Genomic DNA, 20,618 nt, shown 5'->3' with positions numbered 1-20,618 from the left:
CCCAGGTCCCGGCCAAGGTCAGCCCAAGAGCAGGGCTTAGGCAGGAGCCACTGAGTACATGACTCAGCTCAGGCCAGCAGGGCTCCGGCCACACCTTCCCTAGACCAGCAAGGACACTGCCCCGCCTCCTGTCCTGCAGCTGCGCTAAGACACTTGTAGGGGCCAACCCCCTATGGGCCCTGCTCTCGCCCTCAGACCCCATAGAGACCCCACCATTCCACCCCCAGCCCCTGAGGAGGTGTGGGAGGGAAGGCCTTGGGCCAGGCCCCACCCACACGTCAGGTCCTGGCAGGCCTTCTGTGTCTTGCAGGTTGTCAGGAGCCCCTGCCCTGTGTGGTGCTGGATCTGCCACAGGACAGCCTGGAGGAGGAGGCCCCCGGCGCCAACCTGTGGCCCACCACCGTCACCCTCCTCACTCTCTTCCTGCTGAGCCTGTTCTACAGCACAGCTCTGACCATGACAAACATCCGGGGCCCAGCTGCCAGCAAAGAGGGACCCCAGTACTGAGGCACAGGTGTGGGGATGCCCAGGGAAGGGGGGAACCAGCCCAAGCAGAGGTGACTGCTGCTGCCATAGAGGGGCACACGGGTCCCTGCAGGAACTGGGACATGGGTGCCCTGGGTCAGGGTGGGAGCGTCCCCAGGTGCAGGAGCTGAGGATTCCACCAAGCTCCCGGGAGCCAAGCCCGGCCTGGGGCAGGGGAGAGGGGTGAGGACACCGCCCACCCTCAGCTGCCCCTGTCTCTGCAGGAGGGAAGCGTGCAGGAGCCCCTGGGAAAGCCAGCTCTGCATGCCAGAGCCCAGCCCTCCATGAAGCAGCGGACCCCCCATCCCCCTGCCAGGTGCACTCAACCCTTCCCAGACGAATGTTCTCGCTCTGCTGGACGATGGCTCAGGGAAGCCACGGTGGCTGCAGCCTGGGAGACGCCTGCCACTCCAACACAGAGACTTCAGCATGGACTGGACGCGGTGCCCCACACATGGCCTGGCCCTGCAGTAGGCTCAAGTCCGAGACCAGTGCTTCTCCTGGGAGGGCGCAGGAGGACACCTCCCTGGAGTAGCCACGGACCTGGTCCTGAGCACTGAGCCTTGGTCCTGGTGACTGACCCTGTTTCAGGTTACTGAGCCCTGGTCTTGCTCACTGTGTCCTGTTCGTGTACTCATATTTGGTCTGGTACTGACCCTTGGTCATGTTCACTGAACCCTTTTCCTAAGCACTGACACCTGGTTCTCCTCACTGGGCCCTGGTTCTCGACGCGGTGACCCAGACAAGGCCTGGCCCTGCGGGAGGCTCAAGTCCAAGACCAGTGCTTCACCTGGGCTCAGGAGGACGCCTCCGGGGAGTGGCCATAGAACTGGTCCTGAGCACTGGGCCCTTGTCCTCGTCACTGAGCTCTTGTCCTCATCACTGAGCCCTGGACCTGGTCACTGATCCATGGTCCTGCTCACTGGCCCCTGGTCCTGATCTCTGAGCCCTAGTCCTGAGCCTGGGCCTGCCCCATCGCACACACCAGGACTCCTCTGGAGCTGCATCCTCTAAGGCTCTGACTCCTTTGCACACATCCTGAGCCCTGAGTGCTGACCGCTCTAGGACGTGACCTGCAGGAAGGCCGCAGCCCTCAGGGAGGCCCCGGCGGGCACCGCTTGCAGGTGCAGTCACGGCCGCACTCCTCATCCTCACTCCGTGCTCTCAGGCCCTGAGGGGTTGCAGGGGTGGAGAGGGGACAAGCCCAGGCCCCGGGCTGCCTGAGGTGGACTCAGTGCCTGTGGTCCCCGGGTCAGGGGTGCAGCGCAGGTGGGACCGAGGAGGACGGGCGGTCGTGTTGTTTTCCCCTGTGTTGCTCCTTCTTCAGAAGCTTCCTGTGCCCGTGCACCTGCTGAAACCCCTGAAATAGCCCTGGGCCGGCTGAGTCATCCCAGGCACAGCCCAGGTGTCCCCGCTGAGACCCCTGTCCTCAGGCCCTCCACGGAGGCCTGGCCAGATTGCCCCGAGGCCTGGGCCAGGACGGACAGCCCCGTGGGGACCGTGGGGCCCTCGCACCCCTCAGGCCAGGGGCTCACAGACGGCACCCACCAGCCCCAGCCAGGCTTCAGGAAGGCCAAGAGCTCAGGTTAGCCAGGACCAGCCTGGCTTCCGCCAGGGTCAGCCCAGGCCCCGCTGGCTTCCACCAGGTCAGGCCGTCTCAGCCAGGCCGTCTCCCTGGGGCACTGACCCACAGCACAGCAGACCCACGGGACCCGGGCTAGCACCTGCCACCGCACCTCAGCGTCCCCCTGCCCATGTCAGGGCTGATGAAGGGCACAGCCTGGCCCAGCCCCAGCCTTTGCAGCCCTCTGGGAGGGAACCAGCACACACAGGATCTCTCTCCTTCTCTGTAATTCTGCCTTCAAATAAATGAATCTTTAACGAGAAAACAAAAGCTGTTCTGGAGCGAGGGAGACGCACCCCTGCTGAGCGAGCACAGCCCCACCCCCCCACCAGGGCCTGCAGCCAAAGCCCCACTCTGCTCAGAGCTCCTGATTGAGGCTCCTGGAGGGATCTCACAGGGACGCTGCTGTGGGCTGCGGGTCAGGAGTTCTGGGACCCTGTGGGCCCAGAGCTGCAACCAGCAGGGGAAGGGCAGAAGCACAGACACCCTCAAACTACACCACTCTGATGGAAGTGTGACCTTGAGGGAGGCCACTAAATAGAGTCGATCTGAAAAAATCTCTGCCCACCCCACCAGACTCACTCCCCACTCCCTCCCACCGCCATGGGCAGGCAGTGCTGAGACCCCCAGGACAGGGGCCCAGGGACACAGTAGGGAGACAGCTAGGGCTACTCCTGCCTCAGGGTCCCACCAGGCAGCCAGGGACCAGGGACGGAGCCCTGCCTCGGTCCAACCCGAGGACATGGGGCCGAGCAAGGCCGGCAGGGCCCGCCTCCAGCCCCACCTTTTGCCCCAGCCCTTCCCCCACCAGGGCTGCAGGAGGCCGGTCCACTGCTTCCCATGGAGGCTGTTGCTGAGGGCTCCTCCCGCCCATGGGCCCCGTCCTCCACACACAGGAATGAGCTCAGGACACCCACTGCAGCTGAGGACCCAGCGACACCGTCATAGCCCAGCCCCTACTCCACGGACACTCACGGAGTGCAGAGCCAATCCAAGGGGACCACTCTCCCCGCCCCAGCCACTCACTGGGGTCTAGATACCTGGAGGAGGGTCTCGGGCACAGGTGTCCATGAAGTGCAGCCTCTGCAGCTGAGACCCAGCCTGCGAGGAGTTAGCACGGAGCCTCCCCACAGGAGGAGGGTCCACGTCTCTGGGGTCACGGCCCAGACAAACCCCGAGCAGATGAGACTGTCTTTGTTCTACACTGGCCTGCTTTGGTCCCAGAGCACAAGGCCACCAGACCAGCCCGGGGAACAGTGTCCAGCCTCAGGCTGCGGCCGCCCCAGACCACTCCCCGCCCTGCGTCCTGGGTCATGGCACAGCCCAGGCTGGGAGCAGGAGTGTGGCACAGCAGGTGAAGCTGCCTCGGGACACCCGCAGCCCACATGGGAGCACCTGGGGTCACGGCCTGGCTCCGCCTCCGATTCCAGCTTCCTGCTGACCTGCACCTGGGAGGCAGCAGTGACCACTCCACTCCTGGGCCCTGCCACCCACAAGCCAGACCCAGGCTCCTGGCTTCCGCCTGCCCAGTCCCGGCTCTTGTGGGCCTCGGGGAGCCAACCAGCAGGTGGAAGATCTTCCTCTCTCTCTTCCTCCCTCTCTGCCGCCCTCCCGTGAGGACAGACGAAAACAAACGAGGCCAGCAGTTGTGGGAGAGCCCCTGTCCCCCCCAGGGCCGGCGCCTGTGCTCCCGTGGCAGAGCTGGCCGTGGAGGGGCTGTTCCCTGTGGAGGACGGCCCAACTGTGTCACTCGGCAAACCCTGATCCCACCGGGCGGTGTCGGGGTCACCAGGGTGCAGCCCACAGTGGGATCCCTGCCTTAGGAAAACACCCAGCGTGACCTGGCTCCTCTCCCTGCCAGGGGACGGCACCTGCAGTGATCTTCCTCTGTGCAGATGAGGACACCCAGGGTGAGCTCGCTCTCCCTCTCTCTCCCTCTCCCTCTCCCTCTCCCTCTCCCTCTCTCCCTCTCTCCCTCTCTCCCTCCTCTGGCTTCCTCCCTCTCCCCCCACCCAAGGTGTGGACACTGGGAGAAGACCCCGCCTGACGCTGGCTCCAGCCTGCAGCACTGGGAGAAATCAGTGCCTTCTCTGAAGCCTGCCCGTCTGCGCTGTGTTTGCTGCAGCCATCAGCAATGCCTAAGACACACGGCCACGAGGTCCCCGCACTGAGAGTGCGGCCGTCACAACACCTGCCGAGGTCCTTGTGGCCAGGCCAGGGCACATCTGCCGGGACCCTGGGCCACACCACAACCTAGCCTGCTGACCCAGGCCCTGCACCTCCCAGGCTCGCCGTGCTGCCTCTGTGGCCAGGGGGCTTCAGGTCACCCACACTTCACAAAAAACTGCCGGCCTGCCTCTGGGTAGACCCCAGGACTCAGCCCAGCCAACCTAGGTCCTGTGGAGTGTGGGCAGGGTGTGCAGCTCCTACTGGCTCACCTGCCACTCCCCGCTCCCTGCCCGACCCAGCCCTCCCTGGGTGAGAAATGTGGGCACTGAGTGTGGCTGTGGTACCCTAAGGACAGAGGACCTAGGACAGCAATGCTGACTGGCAGCCCAGAGAGAGATGGGGTGGGGGACTGGGGTGGATGCAGGGAACCCGGGCCAGGAAGAGCATCGCCCTCTGCCTGCCATAGGCCAGAGACCCCAAGTGGGAGAAGGCAGAGCTGGAACTGCAGGGGGTTCAGTCAGGGATCCCAGCTGTCTGTGGGGCTGACAGGTGCAGGGGCGTTAGGCCCACAGCACAATGGCTGTCCCCACCCTGACATCAGCCCTGTGGTCCCAAAGGAAACCCTGTCCCCTGAGACCTGGCCCTCCCATGAATGAAGCCTTCTCTCGGCCTGGGCTAGCACTCCCTGCTCTCCGTCCCCATCCCTGTCCCAGTGTCTCTGAGACTCTGTGTCCATTTGGGCCTCTCCTTCCTGAATCTCAGCCCCTAACCCCGTCCTGTGGCTGGCCACATGGAGCCCTGGTCCCACCATGGTCCCTCGGGTAACACGCCACACACATACCTGTCCCCACCACAGACAGACCACAGACAAGTATGATGTGGAGATGAGCTGCACTGTCTACTGGGATAGGAAGTGGGCAGCTGAGTGACCCCAACGTGGGGCCAGACCCACAGTCACGCAGCCCTCACCAGTCACACTCAACAGCCAGCCCCAGCAAAGTCATGGGCAAAGAGCCAGAGCAGGTGCACAGCTCTCCAGGAGGGGCCCTGACTAGGGCTGGTTCCCACTCCACTCAGCCCCTCTGGGCCAGCAGCAGAGGGTGCAGATGGGGAGCTCTGGTCAGGCGTGGACCCGCAATGCAGGGCAGCCTGGCCAGGGAGACCTGACCCTCCATGGTGCTCCTCCAGTAGCCCAGACAGGTGGGTCCACGGGACTCTGCCCCTCTGCACAGGGGTAGTTGCAGCCAGGCTGGTCCTGAGGCTCCTGGGGGCAGAGGGAGAACAGGCATCAGCACAGAGGGCAGGGAGAGGGAGACCAGGGCCAGGAGCCCAGCAACCACAGGTAGGACACAGCCACTGGCCGGGAGAAGCTGGGACAGGGGGCTGAGCCCAGCATAGCCCATCCCAGTCAGGATGAGCCGAGGCCCTGGGAGGCAGTGCCAAGAGCCCTGCCGGCTGATCTAAACGTGGGCTGTGCTGGGACAGAGATGAGCAGAGGAGGACATGGGGAACCTGATGGACGCCCACCCCCTGCTGAGCTGGGCTGGGCTGGAATAAAAGGATAAGTTCTGGCTGAGCTGAGCTGGACTGAGCTGAGCTGGACTGAAATGAGCACAGCTGAACTGCACTGCAATAATGGGCTGGGTTGGGCTGGGCTGAGCTGGGCTGAGCTGGGTGAAGGTAACCTGTGCTGGCCTGGGCTGGGATAGGCTGGGCTGAGCTGACCTTGGCTTTGAGGGGCTGAGCTGGGCTGGGCTGGGCTGAGCTGAGCTAAGAAGGGCTAAGCTGACCTTGGCTGTAGAGACACGAGCTACTTTGACCTGGATGGGATGAGCAGGGCAAAGTTGAGCTGGACTGAGATGAGCTGAGCTGGGCAGAGGTGACCTGTGCTAACCTGGGCTGTGTTTGGGCTGAGCATGGCTGGGCTGAGTAGGGCTGAGCTGGGCTGAGCAGGGCTGAGCTAAGCTAAGCTGGGATGATCAGAGCTGGGCTGGGCTGTCCTGGGCTGAGCTGACCTTGGCTTTGATGGGCTGAGCTGGGATGAACAGAGCTGGGCTGAGCTGGGCTGAGCTGGGATGAACAGAGCTGGGCTGAGCTGGGCTGGGCTGAGCTGGGCTGAGCAGAGCTGGGTTGAGCTGAGCTGGGCTGAGCTGGGATGAGCAGAGCTGGGTTGAGCTGAGCTGGGCTGAGCAAGGCTGAGCTGGGCTAAGCTGGGCTGAGCTGAGCTGAGCTGGCCTGGGTTGAGCTGGGCTGAGCAGGACTGAGCTGGGCTGAGCTGAGCTGGGCTGAGCAGGGCTGGGCTGGGCTGGGCTGGACTGAACTGAGCTGGGATGAGCCGAGCTGGGCTGGGCTGGTCTGAGCTGGTCTGAGCTGACCTTGGCTTTAATGGGCTGAGTTGGGCTGAGCTGGGTTTGGCTGACCTGGGCTGACCTGAGCTGAGCTGGGATGAGCCAAGGTGGGCTGAGTTGGGCTGGGCTGGGTTGAGCTGGGATGAGCAGAGCTGGGCTGAGCCGGGCTGGGCTGAGCTGGGATGAGCCGAGCTGGGCTGAGCTGGGCTGAACTGAGCTGTGCTTAGCTGAGCTGGGCTGAGCTGGGCTGAGCTGGGCTGGGCTGGGCTGAGCTGAGCTGGGATGAGCAGAGCTGGGCTGAGCTGGGCTGGGCTGAGTTGGGCTGAGCTGAGCTGAGCTGAGCTGTGCTGGGCTGAGTAGGGCTGAGCTGGGCTGAGCCGGGCTTTGCTGAGCTGAGCTAAGCTAAGCTGGGATGATCAGAGCTGGGCTGGGCTGTCCTGGGCTGAGCTGACCTTGGCTTTGATGGGCTGAGCTAGTCTGGGCTGAGCTGATCTTGGCTTTGATGGGCTGAGCTGGGCTGAGCTGAGCCAGGCTGAGCTGGGCTGAGCAGGGCTTGAACTGGGTTGGGCCGGCCTGGGTTGGGCCTAGCTGGGCTGAGCTGACCTTGGCTTTAATGAGCTGAGCTGAGCTGTGCTCTGCTTCTCTGAGCTGAGCTGAGCTGGGATGAGCAGAGCTGGGCTGGGATGAGCAGAGCTGTGTTGAGCTGGGCTGACCCGGGCTGAGCGGAGCTGAGCTGGTGTAGATTGGGCTGACCTGGGCTGGACTGGGCTAGGCAAAGCTTACCTTGGGTTTGATGGGCTGAGGTGACCTGGGCTGAGCTGGATCGAACTGTGCAGAACTGGACTTAACTGAGATGAGCTGACTTGATCTGAGCTGAGCTGGTGTAGACTGAGCTGAGCTGGTATAGACTGAGCTGAGCTGGGCTGAGCTGAGCAAGCCTGCACTGAGCTGGGCTGGAATGGGCTGGGTGGAGCTGACGTTGACTTTGATGAGCTGAGCTGAGCTGATCTGACTTAAGCTGGACTGGGCGGGACTGGGCTGTGCTGTGGTGGGCTGGACTGGGCTGAACAGAGCTGACCTTGCCTTGTATGGACTAAGCTGGGCCAAGCTTAGCTTGCTGAGCTGTGCTAAGGTGACGTGACTTGGGCTGGGCTGTGCTGAGCAGGGCTGAGTTGTGCTAGGCTGAGCTGGGCTGAGCTGGACTAAGCTAGACTAAGCTGGACTTGAGCTGGGCCGGACTGGTTGATGTGAACAGTGTCTTCTGGACTCTCTGGGAACTGCCAAGTATGTATCTGAGGCTGAGCTACTTTCTGAGGTACGAGGTTTCTGGAGTGACAGTGGTCAAGCCCAGAGCACACAGTGCAGCCAAACAAGGCCTGTGTTCCTAGGGCGGAGCCTGTGCCTCTGGGTGCTGTCAGTCACCCCTGTCCTGCAGGACTCAGAGACGTCCTGGGCAGGAGGCGGCCGTGTGGTCAGAGCTCCAGGAACAAGCGCTCCTTGGCATTGGGAGCCCTGGTGGCCAGGAGGGCTGGCGACTGCTGCTCATGGAGGGAGGGGTGTGAGTGTGGGAACTGTGGGGCCAGGGCGAGGGTCTGGGACCCTGACAAAGAAAGTGCAAGGTGGGCACAGAGCTGGGTGGACCCCCTGGCTCCCCACAGCCCTCACCAAGCCCAGGCTCCTCCGGCCTGGACAGGCCCTTCCTCTACACCCACCCTTCAGCACCCCAACCTGTGCACACTGCGCAGAGAAGCCTAAGGCCCTGAGAGCCTGGGGCCTGCGATGGCTCAGTGCCAGCCAAGCACAGTCTAGAGGAGCCTGGGAGACACAGGGCAGCAGGAGCCAGCTGGACACTTCAGGCCCTGGTCCTGGCCCAGCTGCTATGTGACCCTGGGCTGGTCTCCTCCCCTCTCTGGACCAGCTTCTGGCGAGATGAGGCAGGCGGGGCCCTGTGCTCCCAGGGCACTCTGGGGTGACAGTGTCGTGACTGCCACGGTCTCACAGTGTGTCCTGTGTTGCAGCGACCGCGGCCCCTCCCAGCCTCTTCCCGCTGATCCACCCCAGATGTGCATTAAAAGACACTCCAGCGACCGTGATCGCCGGCTGCCTGATCCGGGGCTTCTTCCCCCTGGGCCCTCTGAGTGTGAGCTGGAACGCCAGCGGGAAGAACGTGACCTTCCCACCCGTCCCGTCTGGCACTTCAGGCCCGTACACCACGTGCAGCCTGCTGAGCCTAACACCGGAGCAGTGTCCTGAGGATCACAATGTGGTCTGCCACGTGGAGCACAACTATGACGAGGGCCAGAATCTGACTGTGCTCTACCCAGGTCAGAGGCGGCTGGGGGGGCCCTGAGGCTACAGAGTGGGCTGCGGGGCTGGACCACTGAGCTGGAACAGAGGACAGCCTACACAGGGATGAAGGAAGGGCACTGACACTCCATCTTCTCTGTTTCATCAGAGTGCAAAGATCCAAATTCAGATCCAACCCCCTGCCCCTGCCCCCCCATCACCTGCGGGGAGCCAAGCCTGTCCCTGCAGCGGCCAGACATCGGGGACCTGCTCCTGGAATCGAACGCCAGCCTCACCTGCACCCTGAGCGGCCTGAAGGACCCCGAGGGTGCCGTCTTCACCTGGAATCCCACAAATGGGAACGAACCCGTGCAGCAGAGCACCCAGAGTTACCCGTGCGGCTGCTACAGTGTGTCCAGCGTGCTGCCCGGCTGTGCGGAGCCCTGGAATGCGGGGACAGAGTTCACCTGCACAGTCACCCACCCTGAGATAGAGGGCGGCTCCCTGACAGCCACCATCAGCAGAGGTGGGCCTGACCCCACCCCTGGGCAATGGGATGCTCTCCTCACCCCCGGGTATAACTCCTCCCTCCCCTCCTGGATTCCGAGGCTCCCTCCCTGGAAAACAGAGGGAAACTGAGGCCGGCACGCGGGACAGTGGGGCTCGGTCCTCCCCTGCCGCCCTGACCTCACTCTCCCCCTTCCAGGCAGCCTCACCCCGCCCCAGGTCCACCTGCTGCCGCCGCCGACTGAGGAACTGGCCCTCAACGCGCTGGTGACGCTGACCTGCCTGGTGAGGGGCTTCAGCCCCAAGGACGTGCTGGTGTCCTGGACACACAACGGCACCCTGGTGGTCCCCAAAGACAGCTTCCTGGTGTGGAAGCCCCTGCCTGAGCCCGGCCAGGAACCCACCACCTACGCTGTCACCAGCCTGCTGCGCGTGCCGGCCGAGGACTGGAACCAGGGGGACAGCTACTCCTGCGTGGTGGGCCATGAGGGCCTGGCCGAGCATTTCACCCAGAAGACCATCGACCGCCTGGCGGGTAAACCCACCCACGTCAACGTGTCTGTGGTCGTGGCAGACGTGGAAGCCGTGTGCTACTGAGCCCCTGGCCTGCCCTGAATAAAATCCGTGCTCGCCCCCAGCAGCCCTGCGGGTTCATTGTGCCAGTCTGTCTCCTCGGGGGCTGCAGCCACAGGGCAGGGAGGGGAAGCGCCCCTTGTCCTAGGAGCTGGGGTCTCGGCACCTGGAGGGGACATCATGCATGGTGCTCGTGAGTGTGCATGAGAGCGTGAGTGTGAGTAAAGGTGCCTGTGGAGTGAGTGTGTCTGGGAGTGAGCATGCCTGGGAGTGAGCGTGTCTGGGAGTGAGTGTGTCCAGGAGTGAGTGTGTCTGGAAGTGAGTGTTTTTGGGAGTGAGTGTTTCTGGGAGTGGGTGTGTCTGGGAGTGAGTGTGTGTGGGAGTGAGTGTGTCTGTTAGTGAGTGTGTAGGTAGTGACTGTGTCTGAGAGTGAGTGTGTCTAGGAGGGATTGTGTCTGGGAGTGAGCGTGCCTGGGAGTGAGGGTGTCTGGGAGTGAGTGTGTCTGGGAGTGGGTGTGTCTGGGAGTGAGCATTTCTGGGAGTGAGTGTGTCTGGGAGAGAGTGTGTCTGGGAGTGAGTGTGTAAGGAGTGAGTGTGTCTGGGAGTGAGCGTGTCTGGGAGGGAGCAGTGAGAGGGGAGGCTGAGCTGAGGTGGATTCTGAGGCAGTGCAGGCACAGCTCAGGTCGCACCCAGAGCCGTGGACACCACCAGGAGTTCCTGGGCGGCAGGGGTGCAGCCATTGCCCTGGTGCAGAGGACGAGGGAGGGAGGGGGAGGAACAGCGGCTGGGTGCAGGGATCCCTGGGAAGAAGGTGCCCGCAGGCCCCACAGCCCAGCAGAGGTCAGCCACAGGCAGACACCGCCCAGCAGTGCAGGACAGCGCTGACACACACAGGGCACACAGCAGGCCCCACCCCGCACCACGCTCTCTGTGGCATGCACACGGCACACATGCTCACAGGGCACACACGCTCACACACGTCCTCCTCAGCTGCAGGAGAGCTCACAGCCCAGCCCCAGCTCCAGGAAGGCAGGGGCGTCCCCGCCCGAGCCCCAGAGGTTTCCCCGGGCCCAGCCCTGCTGCCCAGACCCCTGCTGGGACTCTCTGAGCCTCCCAGAATGTCCAGCATGTGCAGCTCAGAGACCACTTCCACAGGCCACCACAACAGAATCAACCCTCCAATACCCTCCACGCCCAAGTCTGAGCAAAACCACAGGCACAGAGGGACAGGCCAGAGACCACCCACAGAGGCCCCTCCTAGGTCTCAGGCTTCTGATTCGCACCCCAGGAGCTCCAGAGCACTCAGAGCAGTGTAGGAACCTGGGCACCAGGACTCCCACAGGCACAGGGCCCCTGCTGCTGCCTCAGATGTCCTTGGGGCTTTTCAGGGAATCTGCTCAGGCTGCCACCCTTTTCAGGGCCCAGGTGCACAGGAGTCCCACACACAGGCACTTCTCTCCAGAGGGACCCAGCTGAAAAGCTGCAGGGATAGGAACAGACCAGGTGAGGAAATGGTACCCACACAAGTGCCCCAGCCACCCATGGGGCCCAGGAACTGAGTAAAGGAGCAACTTCCTAAGAAAGAGGGAAAGGGGGAGAAAGAACATGGAGAGCAGACAGACAAACAGATGACTGTAACACATAGTGGACCAGGGACAGATGCACAAACTGATGGAAGAGGAAAGGATGGTAGGAAGGATGGACAGACTGATTTTTCAGTAGATTGATGGACGATAGCTATATAGATGGGACAAGCCTTGGATAGACAGATAAATAATTGATAGATGACAGATGAATTAGACATTTGATTGATGCACCAGGACAGAGCAAACAGGATCAACTCCAATTTGAGATGAGAGATCCCTGACCCAGGAACTAGGACGTCTGGTCCACTCTGCTGGCCGCTGTGCTGCTGGCCTTCGCTGGCCGTCCCTCAGCCACTTCCCTGGGGAAGAACAGAGGCTCTGCTCACACCATGGTCCCTGCTCATGCCCTGGGCACACTGACCCCCACACTCAGACCTTGAGGTGTGCCTGGTCCTCTCTGCACCCAGGTCCCGGCCAAGGCCAGCCCAAGAGCAGGGCTTAGGCAGGAGCCACTGAGTACGTGGCTCAGCTCAGGCCAGCAGGGCTCCGGCCACACCTTCCCTGGACCAGCAAGGACGCTGCCCCGCCTCCTGTCCTGCAGCTGCGCTAAGACACTTGCAGGGGCCAACCCCCTATGGGCCCTGCTCTCGCCCTCAGACCCCATAGGAGACCCCACCACTCTGCCCCCAGCCCCTGAGGAGGTGTGGGAGGGAAGGCCTTGGGCCCAGGCCCCATGCACACATTCACATCCTGGCAGGCCTTCTGTGTCTTGCAGGTTGTCAGGAGCCCCTGCCCTGTGTGGTGCTGGATCTGCCACAGGACAGCCTGGAGGAGGAGGCCCCCAGCGCCAACCTGTGGCCCACCACCGTCACCCTCCTCACTCTCTTCCTGCTGAGCCTGTTCTACAGCACAGCTCTGACCATGACAAACATTCGGGGTCCACCTGGCAGCAAAGAGGGACCCCAGTACTGAGGCACAGGTGTGGGGATGCCCTGGGCAGGGGGGAACCGGGCCCAAGGACAGATGACTGCTGCTGCCATAGAGGGGCACACGGGGTCCCTACAGGAACTGGGACATGGGTGCCCTGGGTCAGGGTGGGAGCGTCTCTGGGTGCAGGAGCTGAGGATTCCACCAAGGCTCCCGGGAGCCAGGCCCAGGCTGGGACAGGGGAAAGGGTGAGGACACCGCCCACCCTCAACTGCCCCTGTCTCTGCAGGAGGGAAGCGTGCAGGAGCCCCTGGGAAAGCCAGCTCTGCATGCCAGAGCCCAGCCCTCCATGAAGCAGAGGACCCCCCCATCCACGTGCCAGGTGCACTCAACCCTTCCCAGACGAATGTTCTCGCTCTGCTGGACGATGGCTCAGGGAAGCCACGGTGGCTGCAGACTGGGAGACACCTGCCACTCCAACACAGGGACTTCAGCGTGGACTGGACGTGGTGCCCCAGACATGGCCTGGCCCTGCAGGAGGCTCAAGTCCGAGACCAGTGCTTCACCTGGGAGGGCGCAGGAGGACGCCTCCCTGGAGTGGCCTTGGAACTGGTCCTTGGCACACCGCCCTTGTTCTGATTTCTGAGCCCTGGTCCTGATCACAAAACTCTGGTCCTGAGCGTTGAGGCCTGGTCCTCATGACTAAGCCATGGTACAGACTTTGGAACCTGGTCCTGATCTCTGAGCCCTGGGCCTGAGTACTGAGCCCTGGTGCTCCTCACTGAGCCCTACTCCTGGTCATGCTTCCCTTGTTCTACTCACTGAGCCCTGAGGCCTATCACAGAACCTGGTTCTGCTCAGTGGGTCCTGGTTCTGGTCACTCAGCCCTGGTCCTGGGCCCTGCACCTGTCCTGACCCTGTCACTGATTACAGTTCCCCGCCCCCGACTCTGGACCCTGGGTTTGCCCACTGCTCACTGCTCCCTGGGGCTACTGCTGAGCCCTGCTTCAGGTCCTGAGTTGGGTCCTGAACACAGGCAGTGGCCCTGGTCAGTAACCCAAGCTCCAGGTCACTGCCCCTGTAACTGGTCAGCGAGCTGAGGTCAGCTTATTCAGTCCTGGTCCCGAGCTCGGGGCCACTCCTCAGCACTGATTCCTGGTGCCATCCCTGGTCCATAGCCCTGAGCCCAGGTCCTGGGAACCGCACCCTGGGAGTAATCATGATCCACACTCAGATCACTCAGCACTGCCTGACCCAGTTGATGACCTGGCTCCTGCTTGCTTAGGCCCAGTCCCAGCCAAGGTAGCTTTGGGGGAGTGAATCAATGGACGTATGATCTCTCTCTCTCTCTCTCTCTCTCTCTCTCCCTCCCCCCCCCCTCTATTTTGTCACTTTCACTGCAAAAGTCTTTCAAATAAATATATCATTAAAAGTCAGCACCCAGGGCCAGCATTGTGGCACAGTGTTTAACTCTGCAACCTGGGAGGCCAGCATCTATATGGGCACCAGTTCATGTCCTGTTTCCAACCCAGCTCTCTGCTCTGCAGCTGGGAGAGCACAGAGGAGGCCCAAATGTCTGGGTCCCTGCCACGCACGAGGGAGACCCAGATGAAGATCCTGGTTCTTGGCTTTGGCCTGACCAAGCCCTGGCCATTGTGGCCATCTGGGGAGTGAACCAACCACAGCCTCTCTGGCCTCCCTCTCTCTGTCTCTGTAACTCTGGCTTTCAAATAAAGAAATAAATCTTTTCTAAAAATAAAAATTCTGTGCCCATCGTGATGGACCTTAGGATAATTGGGTCTATAATGAACTTATACGAAACCAGTAAAGGCCACCTTTCCCTCAACCAGACCGCACTAGCCGAGGAAAGAGGGAGCGAGCCCTCGGACCTCAGGGGCAAAGGCGTCCACTCGCACACTCTCATTCCACATGGCGTGGGAGCTTCAGCCGAGATTCAGCAAGAGAAAGGGCACAGGTGGGGCAGCGCCGCGGCTCACTAGGCTAATCCTCCACCTGTGGTCCTGGCACCCTCAGCGCGGTGCGCCAGCCCCAGTGGCCACTGGGGAGTGAACCAATGGAAAAAGGAAGACCTTTCTCTCTGTCTCTCTCTCTCTCTCTCACTGTCCACTCTGCCCTTGGAAAAAAAAGGGGGGCACAGGTGCACACACAGGAAGGGAGAGTTAAGTGAGCCCTGCAGGAGAAGGCGCTGCCTCCACACGGAGCGAAGCTGCACCACCAGGCCTCAGGGCCACAGCCAGGAGGCCGTCACACGAGGTCAGCCCCTGTGTGCACCACTGACCACCTGGCTGAGGAAAACACAGAGAGAGCCACCCCATCACAACATCCGCCTAGAACTGGTCCCAGCCCCAGGTCCCTGCCCAGAGGAAACGAGGTCAGAGGTCAGGGAGAGGCACTGTCCCTGCTCTTGGCAGCACTGCCCCCAGTAGCAAAAGCCAGGACTCGACCTAGGTGTGCACAGACAGAGACTGGGCAAAGAACAAGTGCTTCCTGTGCACCACAAAACACCATCACTACACACACCACGAAATACCACACACACACAAACCATGAAATATCACACACACGTGCAAAGAAAAAATACCACACACACGTACACCACAAACTACTAAACACATATACAAGGTGAGGCACCACCCACGCAGCATTAAATACAGCCCAGATAAACAGGAAGAACTGTAAACAAGTACACCCTAAAGTACCACCCTCTACACTCAGAAATATCATCTCCACGTACCCCTGAAAATTCACCCTAAATTATCATCCACGTGTGTACCCTGAGACATCCACGTGTGCTCCCTGAGGCTCGTGGACCCCGTGAAGAGCCCTCACCTTTCAGGGAGGGAAATTCAGTCTTGGCCACAGGTGCAGGAGCATGGCGGCCACCGTGCCCTCAACTGCGCCTGGCCCAGAGGAGCACGCGCTCCATGGTTCTTTGTCACGTGCAATCTGAAAGCTCAGGAGGGTATCACGGGAGACTGAGGAGAGGAGGGGTGGGGAACCCCAGGTGAGAACACAGTGGGACAGGAGCCCCGGGCGCTCAGGCACGGCTCAGGGGGACAGCGCACTGCAGGGCCCTGGAGCACACCAGCCCCCGCGTCAGCGCCAGCTCAGCCCCGGCTGCTCCGCTTCCTCCCCAGCTCCCTGCTCTGCACCTGGGAAGGCGGTGGGTGGTGGCTCAGTGCTCGGGCCCTGCACCCACACTGGGGACCAGAGGGAATTCTGGGACCCTGGCGTTGGCCTGGCCCGGCCCCGGCTTTGCAGCCATTTGGGGCAGGAACCAAAAACCAAATCTCTTTTCATCTCTGTCTCATTCCCGCCTTTCAAACAATGAATAAATCCCTTTCACCACGTGCGGGAGGGATCTTCACCTTCTCTCCACAAACGTCATCAGCGTGAGTGATGACGCCTTCATTCTCTGGCTTCGCTCACGCCCGTCCCGTGCATCTCCAGAGCCTCACGATCCACTCACAGCACGGACGCTGCTGCTCAATGTGGACGTGGAGGAAGAGGGCTCCTGCGGCTGCCTGAGATGCCCACAGCCGGCGTCTGGGTCCCAGCCCCACTTCCAGGGCAGCTTCCTGCCCATGCGCACCCTGGGGGCGGCAGCTGATGCTCCCCTGCCTGGGCCCTGCCACCCCCGTGGGAGACCTGGGGGAGCTCCTGGCTCCGGGCTCAAGCACGACCCAGCCCTGGCTGTTACAGGTGGGGGGTGGGGGGGATGGAGGATGGAAAATCTCGCTAAACCTCCCCCATTACTCTCGCTAGCTCTCTCTCTTTCTCTCTTCTCAGTCTATCTCTCTCCCCCCTCACTCCCGTCCAGGTGAAGAAACGCAGAACAGTCTCCATCTCTCTCTGTCCAGGCGTGCACACTGGAAGAATCCCCTCCCTGACGCTGGCCTCCAGCCTGCAGACCTGGGAGAAATCAGTGCCTTCCGGCAAAGCCTGCCCGTCTGCACTGTTTGTCACAGCAGCCACCAATGACTAAGACGCACAGCATGAAGTCTCCATGCACTTTCCCTGCATCTCAGCCCCCAGCCCTGTCCTTTGGCCCGCCATGTGGAGCCCTTGTCCCTCCACGGCCCCTGGGTCACAAGGTCCAGGCCACACACCTGTCCCCACCACAGACAGACCACAGACCAGACATGACGAGGGGGCAAGCTGCACTGTCTGCTGGGACAGGAAGTGGGCAGCTGAGTGACCCCAACGTGGGGCCAGACCCACAGTCACGCAGCCTCCCAGCCTGCACTCAGCAGCCAGCCCCAGCCCAGCCATGGGCAAAGAGCCAGAGCAGGTGCACAGCTCTCCAGGAGGGCCCGGACCAGGCCTGGCTCCCACTCCACTCAGCCCCTCTGGGCCAGCAACAGAGGGTGTGGTGAAGAGCTCTGGTCAGGCATGGACCCGCAGTGCAGGGCAGCCTGGCCAGGGAGACCTGACCCTCCATGGTGCTCCTCCAGCAGCCCAGACAGGTGGGTCCACGGGACTCTGCCCCTCTGCACAGGGGCAGTCGCAGCCAGGCTGGTCCTGAGGCTCCTGGGGGCAGAGGGAGAACAGGCATCAGCCAAAGAGGGTAGGGAGAGGGAGACCATGGCCAGGAGCCCAGCGACCACAGGCAGGACACAGCCACTGGCCAGGAGAGGCTGGGACAGGGGGCTGAGCCCGGCAGAGCCCAACTCAGTCAGGATGGGCCGAGTCCTGGGAGGCAGTGCCAAGAGCCCTGCAGGCTGATCTGGACGTGGGCTGGGTTGGGACAGAGCCGAGCAGAGGAGGACGTGGGGAACCTGATGGACGCCCACCCCCTGCTGGGCTGAGCTGGGCTGGGCTGAAAGGGTAGTGTTGGGCCGGGTTGACCTGGATTAAGCTGGATGACCTGTTCTGGGCTGGCTGAGCAGAGCGTAGTGGAATGAGGAGGGCTGCACTGGGCTGAAAGGGATACATTGAGCTGGGCTGGGCTGGGCGGAACTGAACTCAGCTGAACTGGCCGGGGCTGGGCGGCCTTGGCTAGTCTGACTGAGCTGTGCTGACCTGGCCTGAGCTGGATTAAGCTGGACTGAACTGGGCTGAGTTGAACTGAGCTGGTCTGGGATGGACTGAACTGGGATGGGCTGGGTTGAGCTGGGCTGTGCTGGGCTGAACTGGGCTGGGCTTTGTTGAGCTGAGCTAGACTAATCTGGACTGAGCTAGACTGCACTGGGCTGAGCTGGTTTGGACTAAGCTGGACAGGACTGGACTGAGCTGGCTGAGCTGGGCTGGGCTGGGCTGGACTAAGCTGCACAGGACTGGAATGAGCTGGCTGAGCTGGGCTGGGCTGGGCAGTGCTGAGCAGGACTAAGCTGTATGTGACCTAGACTGAACTGGGTTGAGCTGGGATATGTTGAGCTGGGCTGGGCTGAGCTGGATTAAGCTGGACTAAGCTGTGCTGGGCAGGGCTGGGTTAGACTGGTATGACTGAGGTGGACTGAGCAAGACTGGGCTGACCTGAGCTGAGCTGGGCTAAGCTGGCTGAGGTGGACTGAGCTGGCCTGGACTGACCTTGGCTGACCCAGAGAGGGCAGGACTGGGCAGAATGAGGTGAGCAGTCTATGAGGCCTCTGGGAAGTCCAAAGTCTGTGTCCCAAGTTGACAGGTTTCTGGAAAAGAGAGGTCAAGACAGAGCCCATGGTGCAGCCAGGCAGGGCCTGTGCTCCTAGGGTGGAGCCTGTGCCTCTGGGCGCTGTCGGTCACCCCTGTCCTGCAGGACTCAGAGATGTCCTGGGCAGGAGGCAGCCATGTGGTCAGAGCTCCAGGAACAAGCGCTCCTTGGCATTGGAGCCCTGGTGGCCAGGAGGGCTGGCGACTGCTGCTCATGGGGGGTAGGGGGGCGGTTCAGAGCTGCGTGTGAAACCGTGGGGCCGTATGGGACCCGGACAAGGGCAGTGCAAGCTGGGCACAGAGCTGGGCCCTACCCCTGCCTCCCCTCAGCCTTCACCAGGCCCAGCCTGCTTCACTGCTCCAGCCAGCCTGTCCCCTCCTCCCTTCAGCACCCCACGCTGTGCACACTGCCCAGGGGCCCTGAGGCCGGGGAGCCTGCGGCCCTCGACGGCTCCGTGCCAGCCAAGCTTGAGCAGCTCAGCCCCGAGGAGCCTGGGAGACACAGGGCAGCAGGAGACAGATGGACACTTCTGGCCCCAGTCCTGGTCCAGCTGCTGTGTGACCCTGGCCTGCTCTATCCCCCTCTCTGGGCCAGATTCCAGCAGGGAGGAGGCAGGAGGGGTCCTGTGCTCCCAGGGTGCTCTGGGGCTGCAGCCACGTGCCTGCAGTGGTCTCACTGAGGATCCTCTGTTACAGAGCCCGCAGCCACCCCAGACATCTTCCCGCTGAACCTCCCCCTACGTGTGTCAGATGGGAATTCACAGACCGTGGTCGTCGGCTGCCTGATCCGGGGCTTCTTCCCCCCGAGCCCTCTGCGTGTGAGCTGGAACGTCAGCAGGGAGAACATGAGCGTCTATAACTTCCCACCTGCCCCGACTGGCACTTCAGGCCCGTACACCGCATGCAGCGAGCTGATCCTACCAGTCACGCAGTGTCTTGAATATGACAGTGCAGCCTGCCACGTGGAGTACAACTCAGTAATAAACGAGAGTCTGCCCGTGCCCTTCCCAGGTCAGAGGGCAGGCTGGGGTGGGGCCATGAGGCTGCAGAGTGGGCTGCTGGCCCGACCCAGGGACTACAGCCAAAGGGCAGCCTGAGGCCAGGGGTGGGCGAGGGCCACTGACACATTACTCACGCTCTGTTTCTTCAGATCCATGTGAACAATGCCACTGCCCCTCCTGCGAGGAGCCCAGCCTGTCCCTGCAGCGGCCAGACCTCAGAGACCTGCTCCTGGGCTCAGACGCCAGCCTCACCTGCACCCTGAGAGGCCTCAAGTACCCCGAGGGCGCCGTCTTCACCTGGGAGCCCACAAACGGGAACGAACCGGTCCAGCAGAGCCCCCAGCGTGACCCCTGCGGCTGCTACAGTGTGTCCAGCGTGCTGCCCGGCTGTGCGGAGCCCTGGAATGCGGGGACAGAGTTCACCTGCACAGTCACCCACCCTGAGATAGAGGGCGGCTCCCTGACAGCCACCATCAGCAAAGACACAGGTGGGCCTGCCCCCACCCCCAGGCAATAGGCTCCTCTCCTCACCCCCGGGTATAACTTCTCCCTCCCCTCCTGGGCTCCGAGGCTCCCTCCCCGTAAAACAGAGGGAAACTGAGGCTGGCGTGCGGGACAGTGGGGCTCAGTCCTCCCCCGCCACCCTGACCCCACTCTCCCCTTTCCAGGGAGCCTCACTCCACCCCAGGTCCACCTGCTGCCGCCGCCATCGGAGGAGCTGGCCCTCAACGCGCTGGTGACACTGACCTGCCTGGTGCGGGGCTTCAGCCCCAAGGACGTGCTGGTGTACTGGAGGAAGAAAGACGTGGAGGTCCCCGAAAACAGCTTCCTGGTGTGGAAGCCCCTGCCTGAGCCCGGCCAGGACCCCACCACCTACGCCGTCACCAGCCTGCTGCGCGTGTCGGCCGAGGACTGGAACCAGGGGGACAGTTACACCTGCGTGGTGGGCCATGAGGGCCTGGCCGAGCACTTCACCCAGAAGACCATCGACCGGGAGGCGGGTAAACCCACCCACGTCAACGTGTCTGTGGTCGTGGCAGACGTGGAAGCCGTGTGCTACTGAGCCCCTGGCCTGCCCTGAATAAACTCCGTGCTCGCCCCAGCAGCCCTGCGGGTTCATCGTGCCTGTCTGTCTCCTCAGGGGTGCAGCCACAGGGCGGGGAGGGGGAGCGCCCCTGGTCCTAGGAGCTGGGGTCTCGGGCACCTGAAGGGGACACCATGCATGGTGAACGTGAGTGTGCGTGTGAGTGTGAGTGTGAGCACAGGTGCCTGCGGGAGTGAGTGTGTCTGGGAATGAGTGTGCCTGGGAGTGAGTGTGTCTGGGAGTGAGTGTGTCTGGGAGTGAGCGTGTCTGGGAGTGAGTGTGTCTGGGAGTGAGCGTGTCTGGGAGTGAGTGTGCCTGGGAGGGAGCATGTCTGGGAGT

The 20,618-nt window shown here is 62.4% G+C and overlaps 2 gene segments (V, D, J or C); both read left to right on the top strand.

Annotated features, from left to right (window-relative positions):
- Positions 1-7,952: 7,952 nt before the first annotated feature.
- Positions 7,953-10,099, top strand: LOC100359197 (Ig alpha chain C region-like). The segment is given in 5 exon segments: positions 7,953-7,981; positions 8,102-8,181; positions 8,685-8,990; positions 9,122-9,478; positions 9,659-10,099. Coding segments are annotated over 5 exon segments (1,170 nt in total).
- Positions 10,100-16,821: 6,722 nt separating this feature from the next.
- LOC149120173 (Ig alpha chain C region-like) lies at positions 16,822-20,296 on the top strand. The segment is given in 4 exon segments: positions 16,822-17,032; positions 18,891-19,205; positions 19,345-19,683; positions 19,864-20,296. Coding segments are annotated over 4 exon segments (1,245 nt in total).
- Positions 20,297-20,618: the final 322 nt, after the last annotated feature.

This window comes from Oryctolagus cuniculus, chromosome 20, assembly GCF_051225735.1.
Source record: "Oryctolagus cuniculus isolate XC-2025 breed Fujian yellow rabbit chromosome 20, ASM5122573v1, whole genome shotgun sequence".
Classification (NCBI taxonomy): Eukaryota; Metazoa; Chordata; class Mammalia; order Lagomorpha; family Leporidae; genus Oryctolagus; species Oryctolagus cuniculus.
Note: the sequence above shows the minus strand (reverse complement) of the source record. Positions and strands in the feature narration are given on the sequence as shown.